The sequence below is a fragment of the Apiospora marii genome, assembly GCF_038362585.1.
Source record: "Apiospora marii strain CBS 49790 chromosome Unknown utg000002l_segment0_segment0, whole genome shotgun sequence".
NCBI classification, from domain to species: Eukaryota; Fungi; Ascomycota; class Sordariomycetes; order Amphisphaeriales; family Apiosporaceae; genus Apiospora; species Apiospora marii.
The window spans coordinates 1,572,950-1,596,078 of NW_027117373.1; the positions used below are offsets into that span (position 1 = coordinate 1,572,950).

Consider the following 23,129-nt stretch of genomic DNA (forward strand, 5'->3'; position numbering starts at 1 on the left):
GCAGGGCCTTTCTGCATGTTTTGGGTCGCCGATCCATACGTACTGCTTGCTCATATGCGATGTCCTTTAGGCGTGGTCGTACCAGGGAAACTACACTGCATGGCGAGGTGGGAGGTGTGTTGCTGGATTGGAGAGTGTGTGCCATACCCTACCCCACAACCAACCTACAGTAACGCTTCTGATACTACCAGACCAGAGGTAGCTGTGTACTTTCGTACTTTCGAGGCTCCGCTTTGTTCTCTGCTATGCTATGCATGGCCACATCTGCGATCCGCTCCAGCTGAAAGATCGCATGAGATTGTGGTTTGGCATCGGATGTTCAGCATCGCAGCATCGCAGCATCGCAACGATGGCGATTGCGTCTTTCGCGCAAGAATGCGGAGGCTGATGCACGCACTGCGCTCGTCATCCGGCTCCTACAACCGTAACCGCTATGGAGGAAAGAGCGGCGCCGTTTGATGGGGTCTTTCTGCTTACTAAGTGGCCGCAGCTTGAATGGATATCGCGGGGCCGACAAGAAGGTCCCTCGGGGTTTTGTGGAATTGGCATCTCCCCAGAAGCCCAAGCTTCGAGCTCAAGCTCAAGCTCTCAAGCTCTCAAACCCCGACGTGGGGGGAGAGCAAGAGAGCTCTTGGGAAATCGGAGCTCCAAGCTCCTTATCGGACAATGACATTTGCCATGTCGCAGAATATTGCCCTCCATGGGGGCCCATGTATTGATGCATTGTATCAATAGAAGGGGGGCCAAGACTAACAGTGACGTGTATACCCAAGCAATGAATGGTATATCGGAAATCAACAAGTATCGGCGCAGGGGTCGTAGGCAGGCGAAGGAGGTTGCTGGATCTGCCCGTGCAGCATGTCATTTCTGCATGTATCAAGGTACGTCGAGGACAGTCGCGACGGAGATGTATTTTGCCTCAATTGAAGTTCCTATGGTTTTAGGGACCCAGGGACTGTAGGTATGGCCCAAACGGGCAAACGCTGGCCCAAGGTTGCGGGTTCAATAGTGCATAGTTGTGTGTGTGTGGGAGTGTGTAATCCCTGAACCCGTCGGAAACAGTTGCTTATGACCGAAACAGGCGGATCTTGATGATCCCCGGCAATGTGATTCGCTGCTGTGGTACGACGTATTGCAGTGTCGACGGACAGCGGGCGAGTGAGTGAGTGAGTGCGTGTGGTGTGCAAGTGATTCACACTCAGTCACGGCAGCCTGGGAGTAGTAAAGTGCCTTTGTGAGGCCAGGAGGAATTTGGCCAATGAGAAAGGCGAGAATTGCATCATTTCACCCCCTCCCCCTCCTCCAGGCCGTCTGCACTGGCTGCGCAATCGCAATAGATTGGGGCGGAGCAGCTCATGCAGCACCAGCACTTCACATTCCACCGCTCTTTGCCAGGGTCTTCATCTATGTTGCTGCTGGCTACAGTGGGTGAATGGCGGTCGGCGGCTCTTTCAACTGCGGAGTTTGCATTGCATGGGCGCACCCTACGTATGGGTACGTGTGTTGCATTTGATACCTACAGAGGTAGCACATGGCAATTTCATGGTACTTACCTGCTTCTCCCCACACTTGCATGAGCATGAGCCGAACCTGCGTACCTCATTGATGTGTGTTTGTCTATCTGGTGTTTGGCCTGCTTTGCAGTCAATCCTGCCGCCGTCTTGGCCTCGAGCCGGCTTCAACTTGCGATACACATTCGCGCGAGGCAATCTTCTCTTTCAACCTCCTTCAGCGGTCTTCAGACCCGACCTTCCCCGCCCTGCAATTGAAGGCAACCAAGACCATTTAGCCTCCCGCCGACCGCTACTGCGACGTATGTTGTTAAGTTTACAGTGTTCTCCGAGGACCGAAGAAACGCTTCACGGCACAAATGGCCTCGGCGCAACTGTTTGTTTGTTTGTGCAACACCTCCAAACCCATCCGAGCTGAACCAAACCTGAGCCATCACATTCCAACTGCGACCTAGCAATTAACAAACGCCCGGCCTGTCTGATGATGTTATTCCGGATCCTACGCCATAGATTAGGGGAGCAACACATGACCGGACATCTCGAAAAGTCCACTGCGATAGGACCTGGCAACCCATCGCGTACGGGGCAATCGTATCCGTCGCGCATGTAATGCGCGACAACCTTTGGGTCAAGGCTTTGAGCCCAGATCCCCCGCGGGCTAAGCCCCTGACGTATTTCAACTCATACGATGTTTGACAAGGGACCGACCTCAGGTAGGCATCGAGGCTCAAGTGGCCTTGGCCCTGACCACACGCGCAGGATCGGGATTCGCTTTTTACTGAGATGTTAACCCCGACCCAAGTCTAGCATCGTCGTCCTGATATGATCCTCCGGCGGAACGTCCGCCGACAAGAGTGGAGAGAAGACTCGCTATGGATGAACGCTTTGGCTAGTCAGGTAGATAAGTAATGCTCGACGAACATGATTCAGGGCGAGCTGTGGTTTGCTCCACGCCAAGAGCCGATAGCATCGTCCGATTTATTCGGACTATCTCCAAGTTTAAATCACCTGGCCTTCTACACCTACTGCCCAGCACCGAACTCCGAATAGCCTCGAGCTCCACCACGATGCTTGGTTCTTGTAGACATTGCGAAAAGGCAGTTTCACCAGGCTGCTGACAAAACCATTACTAATTCCAGGTTTATATCTTCTTTATTGTTACTGCGGCCCTCACCGAAATCGTAGAGATCACGGGCTCAGACGGCACAACACTCCTGTCGGGACCGAGCCATGTCTAGAATAGTACGATGGCGACCTGGCTTGGTTTCTTTCCCCTTCCTTTGGCCCCCAACCCAAGGCTGGTCGGTCGCGAACCACCGCCCGTAGATGCAGCATGATCAGCTGTCCACCACACAGCCAGCCAGCACTACGTCATATCCTACCGAGACCTTCGAGTCATTTGCCCAGCGATCCCAGTATCTGCTCTCGAGGGCCACGATGGCGCGGCAACTAGCATTCGTAATCCATGTATAGAATATCATGACTACTCCTATATTATAAACCGATGGAGCCTATATCGAATGAAGATCGATATTTCATTTCCCTTCCCATCACCTGCCACCGGTCAGGGCTGGGGGTGGTTTGGCGCTTGAGCCTATCCGACCACAAGGTAGCGTCGAATCATCTTGGTTCCGGGTGTCGGGCACCGGTCGCCTGGATTTGCATGGGTACTGTCACTGCCTCTTCGACAAACACTGACACATTACAGCACGGCTCAGATGGGGAACGTGGCTGATTGGCGGGTGGAGATAGGTACTGCACCCCCGTTTACAAGGCCGAGACTAATGGGATATCCCGCTTCTGGGAGCTCTTCGTATATTCGGCCAATCAGAGGCGTTCCCAGACAAAAAACGGGCCTGGGCGTGCCAGCCAGCCAATGTACTCCGTGCCCAATTCCTCAAATGGCAATCTGGCACTTTTTACTTACTACTGCTATCAATCAAAGCCATGAGGGGGGATTGGCTGATTGGGGTTGCCAGCTCTTGGCAACGCTCCTTTGCCTACCACCGGACCAACCAGCCCGTTTCGCTCTGGTCTGCCTTCGCGGAAGGGCCAGGGTCAGGGCCCCCGGCCCAAGAAGGGACGACGACGGGCAAACCAAAAGCCCCCCCAGGTTCGACCACGCGAGAACGACGCAAGCCTGCCGGACACCGTCAGCACCTTGTTCAACTTAAAATAATCCCTTGCCGTACGCTACTACTACTACCTACATGCCTACCTACGCCCTACGAGATTACTGCCCCATGTCAGTCAGCAGACCGTTGCGGCCAGGCCGGATTGGGAGTGGGCGAGGGCGAGGGCGAACGCTCCGTACCTTTCGCTGCGTACAGCAGAAATGGGCGCCGCTGGTGCGCATACACATCTCGAACGGCCAAGCTCGGGGGAGCAGGATGAGGAACTCAGCCAAGGTTTACAGCTTTGCCGGTAACCGCTTCAGCTCAGCTGGGCCTCTGCTTCTGCTACTGCGCCCTCTCTGTCTCGCTCTCTTTCTCTCTCTCTGGGATTACGACGTATTCAAAGGCCCGTCTGTCTTTCGCGAAAGCCACATAATCATAATTTGCGCTCTTCGGGAGCACTAAGGCCAAGCGAGACGGCCCAGTGCCGTCTCATCTATGGCACAGATACAAGCGTGTGCACTGGTGTGTCTCTGCGGGGGTATGCAAACAATGAGATATGTATATGTGATGAACTATAGGCAACCTGCGTATCTCAGATGGCATCTGTGCTTCCAAGGGGCCCCTCCGAAACATGCGCCTCTCCCTTATCTGGGTCGTTGTGATTAATCCCCTTGTCTCAGCTGGCTGTGATGTGGAGGACTATACGGATCCAGCCTTATATTAATACTCGGATATCCGCACCTGCGCCGCAGGCATCTCTGTTTGTCTAGGCTGCCAAGTTGAGCCGTCGAGTTACCTACTTATCGCCCCGTAAATGGCATTGCATACATGTACTGTCAACATAGGTACATACTTACAGAGTAAAAAGGCTCCTACTGCCCTTTCCAGCCCGCTGATTTGATGAAAAGGGCTATGGTGCATTAGTGCCACTGAGTGGACGGGTCTGTATCCACAAAATGTATTTTGAAAGGCGACGGGCGCCGGTTTATGGGCTTGGAACGCTAAGGGAAAAGGTACATGCTGTATCCTACCCTAAACTCCGGCAGGTCGTTTCTATACAACAACCAATCCAATCAACATCCAGCCAACATTCGTTTTTGGGCAACGAGAGTACGATGCATCACCACCGTTTTGGCTTGGCTATATTCGGCGATCTGGGAGAGAGAATCGGTGCCATCAAAAACCCATCGAAGGAAACGATATCAAACAGTTCGAGTCTATTCGGCCTTTCTCCGAGCACTTATGGATAAGGTACTTTGGCCCAAACCCCTGCTATTCCTCTGCCGCTTTTACCTTTGTCCAGAGAATCTGGGCTAATTTATTTGCTCCAGCTATAAGTGGGAGCCAGGGTCTGCCTTCCCCTTCCGTCCACTATAATCGGAGGGTACAGATGGACGGAAAGGGAAAGGCAGACCCTGGCCCATGCTGTACCAATCTGTCAGTGAGCAAGGTCCGTCTGCCTGTTTGATTAGCCCGCGTTCCCATGCCAGACAGAGCCAGGGCCCTCAGTTGCAGGGCCCGCCCAACCCTTCTTCATGCAATGGATTTTGGGGGCGGAAAATCCGTTGGAGAAATATACATCTCGTTGGAATTGCTCGATTGGGAGAGGACAATAACTCCTAGGTTAGATCTCCCGCGCCCACAACCACACCGGCGGGTCTTGCTTGCTGGGTTTTTCATCTGTGCTTTCGCCCGCGTGTCCGCCTGTTGGTAATTGCCAATTTTTGCTATTGCAACCGCACCGGCATACGCCAAGGAGGCACGGTACGGTCGTCGCACAAGTAATAATACAACAACAACAACAACAACAACAACAACAACAACAACAATGACGACAGCCGATGATGATGATGATGATGATTGATGCGCATCGGCTCGATCTTCCTCCCAAGCGCATACCATTCTATCGCAAAAGCTAGCCAAGAGTCCACCTGGGCTATGTTGTTCATGTTGCATGCGTTTTAGATATGTTCCCTTGGGCGTGCTGATCAGGTAGGTAGGTACTTTCGGTTTCGTCGTTTCCGGCCCCGGCCAGTGGCAGGAACCGGCGTTCAAGCTACGTCCTTCATAAGTGTTGGCGTGCGGCACGGGTTCCTCCCTACCTTGCTACAATGATTCATATATGGGGGGCTGTGATCGAAATGCGGTACCTGATGGGAGAATGGATCAAATTCGACCTTGGTTGATGCTCCCGTCAACTTTGAAGACGGAGCATATGCATAACGGCATATTCACGAGCGGACACGCGAACCAGCGAATGAGAGGAGAGAAGAGAAGAGGAGGAGAGGAGTTAGTTACAGGCCTAGACCTGTCTGTCCTGCCCTGCCCGCACTGATCAGGCGATGTCGAGGTTACCAAGAGGTTTGGCAGCTCGTGGCTCGGGTTGGGGGCCAATCAGTCTGTGTAACTCGACGAGGTGGTATCCCCAAGTTGCCATAGTCCGAGAAGGGCAGTCTTGGTTTGAGTCTTGTGTAACGCTATAGAGCGTGGGAACAAACAGGGTTGGTTGCGGGGTTATCTAAAGTTAGAGGAGTGACTATACGCGGGTCCGCAAATGAACCACCTACCTGCGCCAACCACCCTGGCTCTCCAAGAGAGAAAAATGCCTAACCAACAATAGCCAGCCCTGCCTGTCAACTGGGACCGTGACTAGGGCCCCGTTCGTGTGGGTTTTGCGCCTCGGGGCTTGGAGTCTTTCTGTGCCCGCTGTGAAAACAACGCGCTAGTCGAAAAGTACAACACATGATTCGTCCCTGCTTTGGTAAAGGTCTGTTACTCAGATTCCCGGTCTATCTTTTGTCCCACCGTGGACCCTCTTACTAGGTAACAGTGCGGTACCTAGATCAAAACTCAATCTCTCGCCGTTTCTCGGCAGACACGGCGGCGCGCAGCTCCTTGGCGGACGGCGCTGTAACCCGTAAATCTGTAACTCTCCCAACAATTCCAGCAGCACGCCATCTGGATATCACGGCGGAGAGAGACAGAGAGTGAGAGTGAGAGAGAACAGAACATGTTCCAGCGAGACGCGCAAGCGTCTGTCCACTGTGGGCGGGCCAGGGATGGGAATTCACTCCGCAGAGGATCCCATTGATCGGATGTCGCTGGATGTATGATGTATGTGTACCAGCAGGTCCGAAAACACACATGCGAACGAAAGCATTGCCAGTCTTCTTCTTGTCCCGAATTCTATCCAAGTACACAGCCAATTTCACAGGAGATAAAGCGGCAGCAGCACGTCATTTGCACACACACACACACACACACACACACACACACACACACATACATCAAGTGCCAATCCAGTTTGTTGTCTTGCCGACTTGCATTGATCTATCTAACAATAGGTAGTGTCGTCGGCCCCGGCTATACCTCGTTACACACATCATCAATAGACAGGTGACCGACTGTGATGCAACTCTATATTTCGGAGAAATGGGGGCTAGCTAGCCGCCCATGTATCTGTAGCTCGTACAGTAGTACCTCCAGCTTTTCCTCCACTGTCGTCGCTCCGTTGCCGTGCACCATCACGACAAAATTTGGCTAATTCCTAGCCGATGTCTAATTCGGTGCCTGTCGCGAGGGAAGAGACCTTTTCGTGATTCCTGTAGCGCGCTGGCGGCCTTGGCTAGGATGTATAGTCGGGGCTTTTATGTGCTATTCATATCTCCTGCAAGTCACGAATGCATGCATCTGGTCAGTGGTGGTGACCCAGTCCCCTGGAAAAAGGGCTGCCTGATTGAACTGCATGAGGACGGCCATGGGTTGTGTGCACTGATCTGCACAGCTGTGAGAGCACCCTTCTACGAATAAGTGTATGCCTGCTCGCACATGGTTCGCATATGTAGCCAAGGCAGAAGGCTAGGGGGGTTGTAGGATGGGTGTACAGGCGCAGATCGATCTGTTCTTGGAACTCGAGACGTGACAGTACAGTACCTTCGGTCCCGGCGGCCTTGAGCTGGTATCGCAAAAACGTATCAGAGATAATAAAGTAGTAAAAAGGGAGAACAACTCAACACAGTGAGTGCTATTTGCATGGTCTACTGCCCCAGATGTGCGACGCAGTTAAGCCTCCCTGTCTCTCCCAATGATCCTTTCGCGGCACGGTGCTGTGACAGGATTTGTCGGCTCGGCTCCTGCGGCGAGAAGGGGAGAGTTGGGACTTTGAGAGATCGTTATCAGGGTACATGGCCTTGCACGGCTCTACGCTGGGCCGTAAACACATGGTTTTACGGTGCTTATTTTCCCCATACGGAGCCAAGTGACAGGAAGAGGAGCACCAGGGGGGCCCATGGTCATATGATGCCCTCTGGAGAGCCCCCAAACTCCACTCGTGGCGGGCGTCAGAGGCATGGGATCAGGGGATCAAAGTACATAGGGCTTGCAATGCGATGGTCGGTGCATGCATTGATACATTATGTAGGTCAGGATGAGAAGTCAACAACAGGGTGCGATCTTTCACGAAAGAGGCAGTTATGGACGGACCGGCGTCGTTTGGAACCAACAACTGCAACGGTTGCGCCGCCAGTGAGCCATCCGGGGGGTTTAGTTATATGGTTGGATGCTCCTCAGCGGCGCGACATGAGGGGACCGGATGCAGTTCTCTCTCTCTCAATGGATGCCGGCAAGGTCCCGTCGTTGTCCCTCGCATGGCGCGTTTGACCCGAGGAGGATATCGGATTGGATGATAAACAGTATGTAATTAATCAGCTCGGCGAGACTACCGACCAACATATTCTCCGAATTTTGCTGGCTGACGCGTATCATATTTGCCATGGCGAAGTTTGCTTGATTTTGTTGTTGTTGCTGCTGTTGTCGGACTTGATCATTCTCAGCCCTATGCGGAGCAAGACAAAAGCAGGTAAGACGGACGGCGCGGGCAGTCTGACATGACAGGTGAGTTGATTGACACCTGCGCGGCTCTCGACAGGAGAGAAAACGTGTTGGTTCGAGGAAGGGAAAGAAGGAAAAGTCCCCGGCCCAACCCCATCCAAAAACGCTCTTACCCGTCATCGTGGCACACCACGTGGGTTACGTAAGAACTCTATCTTTAGGCGTCCTTCCCCTCGGTGTTCTCTTTTTCTGGGCTCTTTGTTTGCTTGCTCGACCCCGAGTCCGAAGTTGACAGATCTGGCTTACGAAGGCGCGACCGGAAGCGAGACCGAGAAAGAAGAAGCAATGGGAATATCGCCCCGGCTGCGGCTCTCTTGTCTAAACAACGCCCAACAACAACGACAAGACAGACAAAAGATTGGCCCCAAATCTGGTGGCTACCATATCCATGCTTTCCAATCCAACGCAGACGCAGTGGTCCTTTTCGTGCATGACCCCGACCAAGCTAGCCCGAGCTCCGAGAGAGACAGACACGGGGAGAGAAGGATCGTCCACGTTCCAACGTGGCTCTACCGGGGCTGAATGTGCAAAGGAGGTTACATGTCCTGCAAGCCATCAAATGGATTCGACGGCACTCCGCGGCGCGATTGGACAGCTCGCTTGCCCAGTTTCAGGCCAATTCCCCTGCGGTTCCGGCGTCATTAGTGAGCATGTACATTGACTGCTTTAATTAGACGCGGCCTACGAAGTACACTGCGAGAGGAAGTGGTCAGATGCCCACCAGCCTGCACACACACATCTCTGGCTGCCCCCATGCTAGCGATTAGGCGCGCATTTCAGCTCGACCCTTCTTGGTCCCCGACAGATGCGACAAGAAATGATGGATGGTGGACGCGCGGCGAATCGGGTTGGGCTGACCATCCACACCGGCGAGCCATGTGAGCCACCAGCCCACGATTTGTAACGAAGATGGCGTGTCTGATACTGGGACACATATACCCTCTAGAAGGATGATCTCAATGTCAGCAAGCGGCATGGAAGGTCCGGGGCTTCACCTCGCTCTCTTTCCCTCTCTCTCCCCATCCTCCCCTCCTCCCCCCCCCGCAACTAACAAAGCCGGCGAGAAAGCAGGGGTAGCTGAAACCTGGGGGGCAGAGGGAGGTGATCGCCAGACTCAGCGGAGTCTGTCCACTCTGTCTCCCCACTCCCACCGTCGTCTAGTTGCTATAGAGTGGCGGTCCGTTTGGGTGAACCGAAGAGGATTCTTATCGTCAAAATGGCTTCATCTATCTGCCTTTTGTACGAAGCAGCTCCCATGGCGTCGATTCGGGGCCCTTGTTCGGCGAGCTTGCCAAGATGTGATTGGCCGGCGATTGTGAAGTGCCTGCCCCAACCGTCCCACGCGAAATCTTTCTGTTCTGCGTGGTTTATCCCTCATGTAGTGGCTCAAGTAGACTGAATGTCACCGGTGAGGGGACACGGCCGACCTGAACAGAGTGAGGGTATATCTCTCGCTTTTGGGCCGGGCCCTGTTGACTTCCAATTGCTATCATCGATGCATGAATTTGATAGAGACAACATCTCACCAGCAGCATCATCATGGCAACCGCTACAGTAACTGCCGTGCTGACAACCACTATCAAGGCGGCTTCGGCCGCGGCTTCGCCTACCAGCACCAATCGGGCCACCCCGCAAGGAGGCATTCTCGAAGGGGTCCGGCCCAACGAGTATAGCGCCTCGGACCCGATCAAGCTCTTTATCATTCAGGTACGGATAGGGGGCAAACCCCGTTTATTTGACCAAACCTAGTGAAGCAATTGAGAGAAAACAAGGAACAATAATGACCTCCTACTTGGTTCCTGCTGTTGTAACAGATAGATATTCCTTGGAGATCAAGAGAAACAGATATGTATATGTAGCTATTTGGTTATTTACCGTTTGCCACGGGAAGAAAGAAAACCAGTTGTTGATAAAAACACGGAGACTAATCGCCCCCTGATTATGCACCCACCCGTATATAGGCCGGCATCATCATCATCTTATGCCATCTGCTGCACTACCCGCTCTCGCGCTTTGGGCAGCCGCGCGTCATCGCCGAGGTCGTCGGCGGCATCCTGCTGGGGCCGTCGGTGCTGTCGCGGATCCACGGCTTCCGCGACGCCATCTTCCCAACGGCCTCGATGCCCGTCCTCAACAACGCGGCCAACCTGGGCCTGGTGCTGTTCCTGTTCCTCATCGCCCTCGAGGTCGACATCCGCCTCTTCACCGCCAACTGGCGCGTCGCCCTCGCCGTCGGGCTCGCGGGCATGCTCCTACCCTTCGGCCTCGGCTGCGCCGTCGCCTGGGGCCTGTACCACGAGTTCCACGGCAGCGATAACGGGACGGCCGTGGTCGTGCCCATCAACTTCGGCGTCTACGCCCTCTTCATCGGCACCGCCCTCGCCATCACGGCGTTCCCCGTCCTCTGCCGCATCCTCTCGGAGCTCGGCTTGCTGCGCACGCCCGTCGGCGTCACGGTCCTGGCCGCCGGCGTCGGCAACGACGTCGTCGGCTGGGTCCTCCTCGCCCTCTGCGTCGCCCTCGTCAACAGCAGCTCCGGGCTCGTGGCCCTCTACGTCCTGCTCGTCGCCGTGGGCTGGGTCCTCGTCCTCGTCTTCGCGGTGCGGCCTGGGTTTCACTGGGTCCTCAGGCGGACGGGCAGTATTCAGAATGGGCCGACGCAGGGAGTGGTCGGGTTGACCGTCTTGCTCGTGCTGACGTCGGCTTGGTTCACGGGTAAGCTGGATAGTCTCTATTCGCCAATTTTTTTTTCTTTTGAAAATTATCTTTTGACTACGGCTCCTAACAACCGAACACGCGCAGGCATCATAGGAGTCCATCCCATCTTTGGCGGATTCCTCGTCGGGCTTATCTGTCCGCACGACGGGGGGTTCGCCATCAAGCTGACCGAGAAGATTGAAGACCTGGTCACCGTCCTGTTCCTACCCCTGTATTTCGCGCTCTCGGGTCTGAACACCGACCTGGGCCTGCTGAACGACGGGCTGACCTGGGCCTACGTCGTGGCCGTCTGCGCCATCGCCTTTGCCGGCAAGATCACCGGTGGCACTCTCGCGGCCCGGGCCAGCGGGCTGGTCTGGCGGGAGAGTCTCACCATTGGATGTTTGATGAGCTGCAAGGGGTTGGTCGAGTTGATCGTTCTTGTAAGTCGAGATGTAATTATCTCACATGCTACTTGGGCGTACGAGCTCGGGTCTGATAATGCTGTGCTATTTCTAGAATATCGGGCTACAAGCCAAGATCCTCTCCCAGACCACATTCACAATTTTCGTGGTCATGGCTCTGGTGACTACGGTGGCTACGGCCCCTTTGACAAAATGGCTGTATCCGCCGTGGTATCAGAAGAAGCTTGAGCAATGGAAACGTGGTGAGATCGACTGGAGCGGAACGCCACTCAATGGGCCAGACGACGGTGCACACAATAGCAACAACGTAGCAGACTCGGCCCAGAAGCTGCAAGACACCAGCATCCGTCGTCTTCTCGTCTACCTCCGGATCGACAGCCTCCCCAGCATCTTCACCTTCATCTCGCTCCTCGGCGAGGAGACCGAAGAAGACGTCGCCGCAGCAGCAGCTCCCACGCCAAGGCAGGTCGACGACGAGAACATCAAACCCGCCGCAGCCAAGAAAAAGCGGCCGCTCGAAGTCCACGGCCTGCGCATCCTGGAGCTCACGGACCGCACCTCCTCGGTCATGAAGGTGACAGAGAGCGACAACGTCGAGCTCGCCCGGCGGGACCCCGTCGTTAATACCTTTAAGACCTTCTCGCGGCTGCACGACGTCGCCGTCTCGGGCAGCGTCGTCGTGGTTCCCGAGGACGCCTACGCCCAGACGGTCGCGGCACAGGCCGCGGCGCAGGAGTCCGACTTCGTGCTGGTCCCGTGGAGCGAGGCCGGCAAGCGTACGGACGACGAATCGGCGCCGGCGGTGTCTTCTCCGCAGGACCGTTTTGGGGGGCGGTCGCATCACGAGTTCGTCCAGGGCGTGCTGTCGGGTGCGGTCTGCAACGTGGGCATCTTCATCAGCAACGGCTTCTTCGGCAGTGGCATCACTCCCGGTGGCGTCGAGTCAGGGTTAGAGAAGACGGAGGTAGGCGGCTTGTCTCACAGCATCAGCGGGTACTCGCTGCGCAGCCATAAGGGGGCCGCGCAGCCCCCGGTCGCGGACAAGTCCCACCACATCTTCCTGCCCTTCGTCGGCGGCGCCGACGACCGCGCCGCCCTGCGCTTCGTGCTGCAGCTGGCCCGGAGCCCGCACGTCACCGCCACGATCGCGCAGCTGAGCTGGGAGGATGCTGATGCTGCCGGTGACGACGCTGATGAAATCACCGTCGCCGCTGACTCGACGATGGGCGATGACAAGTATGCTGCGACTGCTGCCGAGGTCGCCGCTGCCCAGGACGACAGCTCGATGCTTTCCAAGGTGCGCGGCTCGCTCCCGACGACCCTCGTCGAATGCATCAGCTTCGTTGAAGTGACGATTAGCAGCAGCGCGGCCGTGGAGTCTGCCTTGAGACTTGCTGCAGAGGCTGTGGGCCAAAATACGCGCAATGCTGGAGACATCATCGTCGTGGGCCGCCGGCACCCGAGACTGAAGAAGCACCAGACGTCGTCTACGGCGCTATCGAAGGCCACCACCGCCACAGCCACTGTTAGTATTGGTGCTGGCGGCGCTGGTGGTGCGAGCAGCAGTACTCCTTCTAACAACACGCCTGAGAACCAGGATCTGCGCAAGACGGTCGGTCTTCTCGGCGAGAAGATGGCCCTGGGTGGGCTCAAGGCAAGTATCTTGGTCATTCAGGCGGCTGGGCCAGGAGTGGACAGCAACAACATCTACACGTGATTCTGGTCTACGGGCTATGATATCTAGGGGCGGCAGGAGTCTCTACGTGACGTTGGAGTTGAATGACATTATTTCTATATATTGGGTCTGAGGTCGGGCACATATACGACTGGAAACGATAACCATCGTTTGTTGTATACTTCTTCTTCATCTAAGAGGGAGTACTACGGATACTCAGCACATTTATTATTCTTTCGAGGGCCATTGGGCTCCGGCTGCACGAAAGGGTCTTCACCATTGACTGGCAATACACAACGGAGTTTGACTGATCCCAGCCTTTTCCCCATCCGCCATGAGCCGCATGCTACCTGCCTACTGCCTGCCACAGCCTTCTGGCCCGCCGCTTTATTGTTGAACAAACGCCACTGGACCAAGAGCCAACGGGCGACTGAAGGACTCAATCGGTACATTGGCACATTGGAACATTGGCATATGTCTCGTCAGAACCAACTTTTATCGAACAAGGAAGGTACTCGAGCAGAGCCGGGAAATACCTTCGCAGTCACCCGTGTCGATCATCGCCTGGTCCGTCCTTCCTGTATGCAGTGTAGTTCTTGTCGGGAATTTACGACGATACCGCCCGGTCAGGGAGGAATACTCGTACCACGGTTGTGTGGTGGGTGAAGTCACTCTCATCGCACATCACGAGAAAGTCTCCCTATCGGCCCGTCACGATGCAATGTAAACGCCACAGAACAGCAGGTGTGATGCAAGCAATACCAAAGTAGGTAAATAAGGAGGCAGGCCGGAAAGCGCAGCTCTGGAAGGAAGCCATCGGGAGAAGAGGGCGAACAAATCTACACTTCTAATCAGGACAAGTAGGGGTCCCCTCATAGGTATTCTCCAGCAGCCGTCAAGCCGTCCCTCCAAGCTGTAGTGCAGCCCGCGTGACGATCCCCAGTCCCCAGCCCTCTCATGGGGGAATGGGGGGAGGGTTCGTTTCAGCTCGGCTACGGTGAAGCCTCTTGGAGGGGACGCCACATACGACTTGAGCCGCTCTTGTGATTAGCTGCGCACAACGCCGAATGTCTCAAAGTCAGACCATCGATCTACGAGCGTTACCAGAATATGGGATTGGGGCCTCACCGGCCTCCATCCTCGTCGTACATCTCGGCGATATCAACAGCCGGGGAGAAAAGTAAAGTGACGACAAGGTATGATGCACGGATAGCTTTACCAGAAGCTGTCCATCGCCATGAAAGTTACATACGTCGTGTACCAACGATATCAGTGATCGACATAGCAAAAGGATGGGCAGGCAGGTAGGCCCACCCTTCCATGCAGGAGTTGTAGTATCCTTAAGCCTGCTTTCCTCGAGTGAGACATCGATATGGACCATCCCGAACCCAGTACCAAGGCGACGGGTCCGGAAAAGAAATAATAGCTCAAAAAAACACAAGACATCATGCACATGACCACTTTTAGCAGGCTGGGGTACCTCGAGAAGCGCCACACGACGCTACTCCCCACAAAGTAGAGAAAATGGGAAAAGAAAGCACACCTGCATCCTCCCAGGCCATAACCCCTTGGCACGAGAGGGATGCGTAGTGTGTGGTCGAGCGCACTTCACAATGCACGGCGCGCAGCTCGGAACGGCAAACAAGTATTTGTGAAGATTATATTTTGGCATCGTGGTCGACCATTGTACACACCCAAAGAGACTGTCCTTTCTATGCCGAACCTGTTTTTGGACCTGCTCCCATGCCCCAGAGTAGATACACACTCCCTCTTCGGCCAGCCGTCGTGTCTGAGCTGAATAGTATATCCCCCCATCACCGTGTATGATAACGCCGCTTTCCCCGGGACATAGAAACCCGTACAAAAGGCGTTATGCGCAACTATATGTAGATGAAAAAAGAATAAGGAAAGAGTGGTGTTTGCGAAAGACATCCGCGTCATCAAGGAGGAGCAACACAAACGTGACGCCATAGATCCGCCCATAGCCATGGTAGAGCCAACAACTCCTCCAAACATGAACACGAAAAAGGATTTATATACCTTCAACTAAAGCAATAACATCAATAGCAACGCTTCGCCCGCCAGATAGTAACTCCGTAATGCTCCTCAAATAGAAAACCCGCCTCCGGCTGACGGAGCCTTATAGGGCTGCTGGCCAGATAGCAGAGTCATGCAACATGTGGGTAAACCCATGGAAACCCCACTCAACAAGGCCGGACAAGTGGAGACGCGAGGACGGCAAAACCCACGATGATCTACCGGATATCGCTGGGAGTTGTTTCAGTCTTCCAGAGTCGCCAGCCCCACCAATCATGATGAGCCTACCGACATGGTTGAGGAGCTAAGACTCTCGTCATCCGTGATGCTGCAGTGATCATCATCGTCGCTCCCGGACATGCTGCCATAGCCAGTGTCCGTCTCCATGTTCATGCCAACAACGGCTCTGGTCACGGCAAGGCACCTTTCGACCATCTCCTGCTTGACTTCTTGCTCGAGCCAAAGGTCCTTGCCAGCCCAGATCCTGAGACTTCCGGATAGTCTCTCGAGCGCACCGCTGCAGGCCTCGGCCGCAAATTCGTGGCCGGCGAGCCTTTCCATCAATGTGAAGGCCGACGCATACCCAAGCAGTGACATGTCGTCGCTGACGTGAATGTCGTCTTCGATGATGGAGTATACGTCAGTAGGCTCTTCCGGAGGGCCGTAGCGCTGCAGGTGTGCAATCGATTTGGCACACTGGAGACACATGTAAATCTCGGCTTCGGAGAGGACAGATGGCGAGATCTTGACCTGGGGCGTAGTAGGCGATGATGGTGCTGTCTCGGAGGGTTCGTTGACAAATGTCGAATTCGCCAACGGACCAATGGCCTGGATGACGGCAGCAATGTTAGCACCACGCTTCTCGTTGAAGAAGACGGCGCGAGCGACAAGTGCACGATTCTGCGCCACGGAGCCAACAGGGGCGGTTCGAATAGCAAGCGTAATGCCATCTTCAACAAGCTGCTTGATGTCGCCATTTTCTTCTTCGCGGACCAGGAGACTGTTCGTGAGAGCGGTTTGAAGGGTCATTGTAGACCACCATGCAGCCACTGCATCCATTGGGGAAAGAATGGCAGCATCTTCCACCACGGTGTCCATACCATCAGTAACACCGATGGCGTTGTGGGCCGTGGGGCGGTTCCAGGCTAGGTTGTGTACACGCTGAATGATGCTGGTATCGAGAACCTCATCGGCGTCCTGCTCAAGCAGCATGGCCAGATGGTCGGGAAGCTCGTCCTCCGATTGATCCCGACCGCCGCGTCGCAGCTGGGTCAGAAGTCTATGCAGATGCTTGGCCTCGTTCCACTTCGCTCGGGCAAGCTTCGAGGCGAAAGTGTTTACAATGCCAAGCTGTACGCCAGTGAGGCCGATCTCCCAAAGCAGTACACGAATGTGCAATGCCTTGAGCATGAGTCTCAGGGGGGTGTTGGGCAGGGTACCCGACGCGAGGAGGGTCAACGTAAGCCGGCTCTTGCTGATCTCAACATCACCACCGGCCAATTGGGCATCGAGAGCAATCGCCCAGGCCTGAATTCGAGCAATCTCTTGTTCCTCCGTGAGTCCCGTTAGCATCTGGTAACCCGTAACGCCGATGAGATTTCGGAGACTGAGCTTGACAGCCTTCAGGCCAAGAGCTGCGGCTTCAAGGAAGAAGTTGTGCCGGGGCACCCAGACAGTCTGAATGGCCGTAAGCCATGCCTGTCGTCGGACGTGGATCGGAGAGGCCAAGGACGGGGCTGCCTCGGGTGAAGCCTGGGATTCCTTTCCACTCTTCGGGCCGGGCGACTTGGGCTTGAGCAGCGCTGGCAAAAAGAACCAGCAGACACTGCAGAAGAGTAGGAGAAGCTTGAGCGAGTAAATAAGATCGGCGGAACCAACTTGGTAACCCATCAAGTTGAAGTTCAAGGAAGACATCAAAGAGCCCACAAGTTGTACGGGGAGAGCAAACAGCCCACGACCCTCCGTTGACTCATTGTTCTGCTCACTTTCCCGCACGACCTCCAGGACCATTAGGCCGGCTAGAGAGCCTACCATCAACTTTCCGAAGTAAGGACCGGCATTGTGCCAACCTCTGGCATCCATTGGTTGCTGGTGCTGTTGTTGTTGGATCTGTTGCTGTCGGACGAGCGAGGCATTAGGTCTGTAAGATTGCTGAGGGACAGCGTAGGGTTGTCCAACGGCCAACTGGGCAGCCAATATACGCTTCATGTCATCTGGCACTTGGATCATCCCTTGACCGTCGCTCGCGCCAGGTGTGGCCATGGGCGAGTTGGTATATCCTCGAGAGTCGGTGATGTAGGCCGGTGGTGATTGTTGGGGCTGCTGCTGGATAGGGCTTAACGAGCCGTTCATGGCACCCGAAAGGAACAGCTTCTCAAAAGCCGCGATGCGCGCTTGCATCGTGTTGTTTTCCTCCATTAACCGGTTATTCCGCTTCTCGAGATGCCGGATATACTCGGTTGCTTTGCTTAGGACCTACATTAAGGTTTAGCCACAATGTACTACTTTTCGAATCGAGACGCCGGGATTTAGACAGGAACTTACAGTTGCCTTATTGAGCTTGTGTGCAGGGGTCAAGCCATGCAGTTCCTCGCGATCCTCGGTCGTATCCTCACCCCGAGCACTCTTGGACATAATACGTAGACTTGGTACGCTGTCACGCAGGGCGGCGATCTTGTCATTCAAATTGGTACGATACCTCTTCTCGATGGCGTTATGGGCCGACTTCTTCATAGGATGCTCCAGGTCATCATCGTCTTCGTCGTCGTCGGCGGAAGACTTTCGCTTCCGACTCGATTGGCTCTGGCCCTCGGGAGAGGACATGAACGGAGATTTGCGGGCGCTTGAGGCCGACTCCGGACTCGGCTCGCTCTTTGGCGACGAGTGGTATTGCAAATGCGGCGGCATGGCAATCTTGGAGAGCTTCTCGCGTTGGGCTTCAGTAAGGGTGTTGTAACTCCCGGTTGAAAGGGAGGTGGTGGTGTGATGAGGCTGGGCGACGTTCGATGGTGTTGCTGTAGCTAGCAGACCACTCGACATTCCGGCGCCGGTAGTTGATGTCGTTGGATCAGTTTCGGTAGAAGGTTGCGGGAGCAGGCTCGGGTCAGCTACAGGTTGTTGTCCCGAAGGCTTCCAGCTGTCCTGGTAGAAGTTTGTAGCATCGTAAGTGTCAAACGGCTGACTATCGTCAAATGCCCAACTAGGATCGCCAAAGATCTGATCGGCTTCCGTGGCTGGCACACCACCCTCGTTGCCATCATAAAAGGCCATTGGGAATTAGATGCATGCAATGCAAAGGGTCGAGATTGGATTTGCTTGATTCCAGGCCAGGTCTGCAGGAACCGCCGCTCTTGGTCAGTGAATGTTGTAAGAATGGGGTGTTTCGTCAGGCGATATGGGCGTGGGTGGGCTGATTATCAGGTCAGGCCTTGGGCCAACACGGGCGGTAAACAAGATGAGCCTACGGGCCCTAGCAAGGTAGGTTTTGGGGGGTGGTAGGCTCGTAAGATGTCCAGCTCGATATAAAACGGGAAAGATAAAAGACGAGGAGGGCCAACAATGCGCAATCGTGGATTTGAAAGATGTTGATGGAGAGTTTGTAGAACCACAACGGGCAGATTGCGATTCGATACAATGCTCAAAGATCGAAGTCGTTCGTTTCACAGTGGGTCTCAGATGTTGGTGAGAAAGGCCTTGCCTTGTCACCCACACACACAGTAACCTAGCAGCAGCAAGCAAGCCAGGAGATTGGATGTGTGTTTCCTCTGCGGGCGGAGCCAATAACTCGTGCACCCGTAGCCGGCGCGACTCTCTCTGCCCTGCGCAATCTCTATTACCCTACAGCAACTGATCGATCGTTCGATACCCGCGTCTCAGAGTAAGGGCCTTGCTGGAGCGCTTCTTCTTCTTCTGCTTGATCTTCTCTGCTCTGGAGGGTGTGGGAGTATGGCGTGTGGAGAGGGGGGGTGCTAGAGCGGGAAGAGACGAGAATGTGAGTGAACGGGACTGGAACTGGACGATTGGGACTGTCAGGACGTGGTGGTGCTTGGACTCTAGGCTCGTCTTGGTGCGTCCTTTGGTTAAGGCGTAGCAAGGGGGCGTTTGGGAAATCGAACGATACTGAGACAAATTCGCTCTAGTCGGTCCCACCCGCCGAGGGGTCAAGAAAAGAGGGACGGCGAGGGATGGCGAGGGACTACTGATGACTGGAGCGACTGCCTGGCTACAAGCAGTTCTGGGCTTCCTACCGCCTCCCGTCCTATGTGCGCCCAAGTACCTAGCTTTTCTTGTCGCTGGCTAGTGTCCCCCGTCCCCGTTGTAAACAGCCCGAAGATCCACGTGTCCGAGCAAAAGGCATTGTAGCCGAGAACCGTAACTCTTTTTTCCCTCCCTCTTCATTAGCAAAACGGTAGGTAAAAAGTACCACAGCCGATATATCAGCGGAATACATCACACATGTGTACATCTCTGATCTATCGCATACCTACCCAACGCCTAACCGAAGTCTATTTGATTATCGACCCGGTCTAGCACTAGCCACGCCGATTCAATGGATTTACCAAGATTGACACTGTAGGAAAATCTGGATCAAATCTTTTTTTATTACCGTTGAGAGTAACATCGACAAATCGGCTCTCGCGGCGCCTTCCTAAGCGGAGAAGTCCAGACCCTGGCATTTCGAGGAAGGCGAGGAAACGGGAAGGCCTTCTTTTCTTCCAAGCCATCTGGTGCCTGTCCTGCTCTGCTGCTACCAGTAGACCAGTAGCGCCCTGCCCTCCGACTCATTTGTTCGTACCTGATATAGAGTAATGACAGCATCGCTAAACCTTGCCTTGTCGAGATCCATGAAAGGAACCGGATGCCGTCGGTAGTCTTCGGACCGTTCTGCAGCCCACCAGCGCCAAAGTAACCTTCCGGCTCACATACATAAAAGGCATCGCGACCCCCCTCGTTTTCCTTGTTTTGGGACCCTTTTACTAGGTTTTGCTCTTTGAGTTATTGCCAGGCTATCACCATCAAAGCAACATGTGAAATGAGACACGGCATTGAATACGGCAACCGACCCAGAGGCCTCGAGCTTCGTCGTTGCGATGATGGAGTCAGTCAGAGGGACAATGTTGTGTCTCCGTTGACCGGAAGAACGGCGCTTCTCGTGTAGCATGGGACTGTTCGCTCCCCACAGCAATCCTGTGTTAGCATCGGCCCTTTCCGATGCTACAGGGTCCAACCATCTGTCAATAAAATCACTAGGCTCCAGACTACTTCAAGCCTGGCCTCACAAAGGTTAACATTAAGTGGGCGACTGGTTCAAATAAGCCTCCTCGGAGGCCGAGTGTGCAAACATTCAGTTCAGCTGATTCAGGCTTCAACGTCTAAAACAATTGTTGACCCTATCTGACCCTATTCTGACCCTATTCTGACCCTAGCCATCATGCCCAAGGCAAAAACTGCCAACCCGAGTGAAATGATTCAAAGTGGTATCGTGATAATATTATGAAGAAAAAACGCATGAAATGACACAAAGCACAACAGCCCGGTCGTTGCCACTCTACTCAGAACTCCAGCCCCCTTCATCACATCATCAAGAAGGAAATCAACCCCAGAAAGACAAACCCCTATATGCATTGCACGGCTCTAGCGCCAAATGCCGCACTGGATGCAAGCGCGATGGCGTCTTGTGTATACTTGCGTAACCCTTTTCTTTAGCCGGACATGATTCAAACAACTTTTTCATCGGCCCAGTGGCGCGTTCTACCAGATTTCGTCCGATGACTTGACCATCTCCAAGGTTGGCGTTTTGGGGTTCATGCTCTTCATGCGCTTGCGGTCTGCTTTGGTGACCAGCGAAGGCGTAATCGGAATGCATGGAGTCTGCGGCTGGTACGGTGTGTATGGCACCGGAGCACCCGTCCAGGGCGTTCTCAGGCCCGATGGGGATAGCGGGGCTCTTTCGAAGACGGTCTGCTTGGTCGTCTGCATAGAGGGTGACGCCAATGACGGCTCGTATGCTCTGAGAGGGAGAGCACCGCCTGTTCTTACGGCCGATGGTGCGTTGGGCCTAGAGAATGTCGCACCTGGCTTGGGTGATGCTGGCAAGGACGGAAACCGGTTGACACCAGGCTTCGGCGATGATGGCAGGCCAACAAGTGGTGTCGTGGATCTATCCGTTGTGGCCGAGCTCGGATCCTGCTCATATGTCGCTTGAGATGCATTGCGGGAGTGTCCGAATTGTGCGTTGGCTGCCATTTGTGCGTCCAACCTTTCATCTATGCTCAGGGTGCTTTCCGGTGAGTTATCCGGGGGAGTCATGGGTGCCACATTGCGCGTGGCACGTCTGTCATAGTATGGCTGCTGGTCAGAAGGCACTGGCGGAGGGGCGGCTGGGGCGTATTGGCGTGGCGGGATTCTCTCCATCTCCTCTCCCTCCTGACGTGGGAATGCGCCTGACATGGGAGTCATGATGGGCGATGAGATGCTGAGGCCCTTTGCGGCGGCCTTCTTGCGCGGTGACTTGAGCGCCGACAACAATGAAGAGGCGCGGGACTCTTTCTTCTCTGGTCCCTGCTTGGCCAAGTCCAGGTTCGCTGGCTTGTTTTTGGACTTCTTGAGGATACCAGTTGGCGGCGCCGCGCTGGAAGGCGGTGGCGACTTGATGATTGGCGCCGGAGCGTCCTGAAGCTTGACACCAGCAGCTTTTGCTTCCTCCTGCTCCATGACGTACTTGTACATCTCCTCGAGCTGTTGTTGTGCCATTGCGTGATCTGCCTTTACCACGTTTTGATCAACTAGACGATTGCTTCCGAGAGTGGCGCTCGTGGGTTGAGACTGAGATTGAGACGATGGGAAAATGTACGGAGTCGGCTCCTTTTCTTCTGGTGTGGGCCTGGAGAAGTTCTTGATGGGCGATTTGGGTGACTGGAGGGGATAGGGGAAGCCGGTGTTTGGGTCCAAGACGGCCTGGTCGAGAGTGAATGCGAATGCTATATTGAGCTCCTCGTCTTCTTCTGCGGCGGCCAGATGCTCGCGACGCTTCTTGGAGAGTAGGAGAAGGAGGGCAGCAACGATGACGAGCGAGAGAGCGTATGCACCGACGATACCACCGATCTGTGCAGGCAGGTAAGAGGGATCCGTGAGAGCCCCAGCTGATAAGGGAGGTCCGTCTTCTGCGCGCTTAATCCGTGAGGGGTGGTTCTTGTCCCTTTGATCAACAGAGGGGGCAGAGGAGCAAGAGTCAATGAATGTGGAAAAGGTCAAGAGCAGGACGAAGTGAAGTGAGATGGCGGTACTATAAGGTCCAGGCTGCATAGTGTCAGACCCAGAGGGTTCGTCGGCATTTGTCTCATCAGCCTCCTTGCGGATATGGTCGAAACATATGTTGATCGAGGATTAACCAGGTCAATGCAGCTTATGGGAGGACAAAAGGGTATATAGCGGCTGGTGATGTCCATCATGTGTCGAGGTGGGCCTGGAAGGGCGATACCGACATGAACAAATTGGCGCCCTGGGGGGGCCGGGGCTGTCCTACTCGCTGGGAAGGCCCAGGGACCTGTGCCGGATGCGTGACAACATCCGTAAATAGCGCCCAGTGAGGACGATCGAATGGCGATTGTGCTCACATCGCGGGCAGCAGTCGGTGCAGATTCTCAATCTTGGTTGGTCGAGTATAGCAGATGGCAGGGGCAGTTAAGCGCTCAAGAATCGAGCTAGCTACGCGATTGGACGGCACTGTTCGACCCCGCAGCTCGAAGACCCCTGGCCACCGCCGCTCCCCTCGCCC

At 54.8% G+C, this 23,129-nt stretch overlaps 3 protein-coding genes across 3 annotated transcripts; 1 reads left to right on the forward strand and 2 right to left on the reverse strand.

The window, feature by feature from the left end:
• Positions 1-10,057: 10,057 nt before the first annotated feature.
• PG985_002180 (Sodium/hydrogen exchanger family protein) lies at positions 10,058-13,357 on the forward strand (the record flags this gene model as incomplete). Its single annotated transcript, XM_066821949.1, has 4 exons — positions 10,058-10,225; positions 10,480-11,233; positions 11,321-11,658; positions 11,735-13,357. The coding sequence occupies 4 exons, from the start codon at positions 10,058-10,060 to the stop codon at positions 13,355-13,357; spliced, it is 2,883 nt and encodes a 960-aa protein (XP_066689381.1).
• Positions 13,358-15,625: 2,268 nt separating this feature from the next.
• On the reverse strand, positions 15,626-18,622 carry PG985_002181 (uncharacterized protein; the record flags this gene model as incomplete). Its single annotated transcript, XM_066821950.1, has 2 exons — positions 15,626-17,827; positions 17,897-18,622. 2 exons carry the CDS (start codon positions 18,620-18,622, stop codon positions 15,626-15,628), a joined length of 2,928 nt encoding a protein of 975 aa, XP_066689382.1.
• A 2,481-nt stretch (positions 18,623-21,103) lies between these two features.
• PG985_002182 (uncharacterized protein) lies at positions 21,104-22,657 on the reverse strand (the record flags this gene model as incomplete). The annotated part of the gene is made up of 1 exon (XM_066821951.1): positions 21,104-22,657. The coding sequence occupies one exon, from the start codon at positions 22,655-22,657 to the stop codon at positions 21,104-21,106; it is 1,554 nt and encodes a 517-aa protein (XP_066689383.1).
• Between the last annotated feature and the right edge of the window lie 472 nt (positions 22,658-23,129).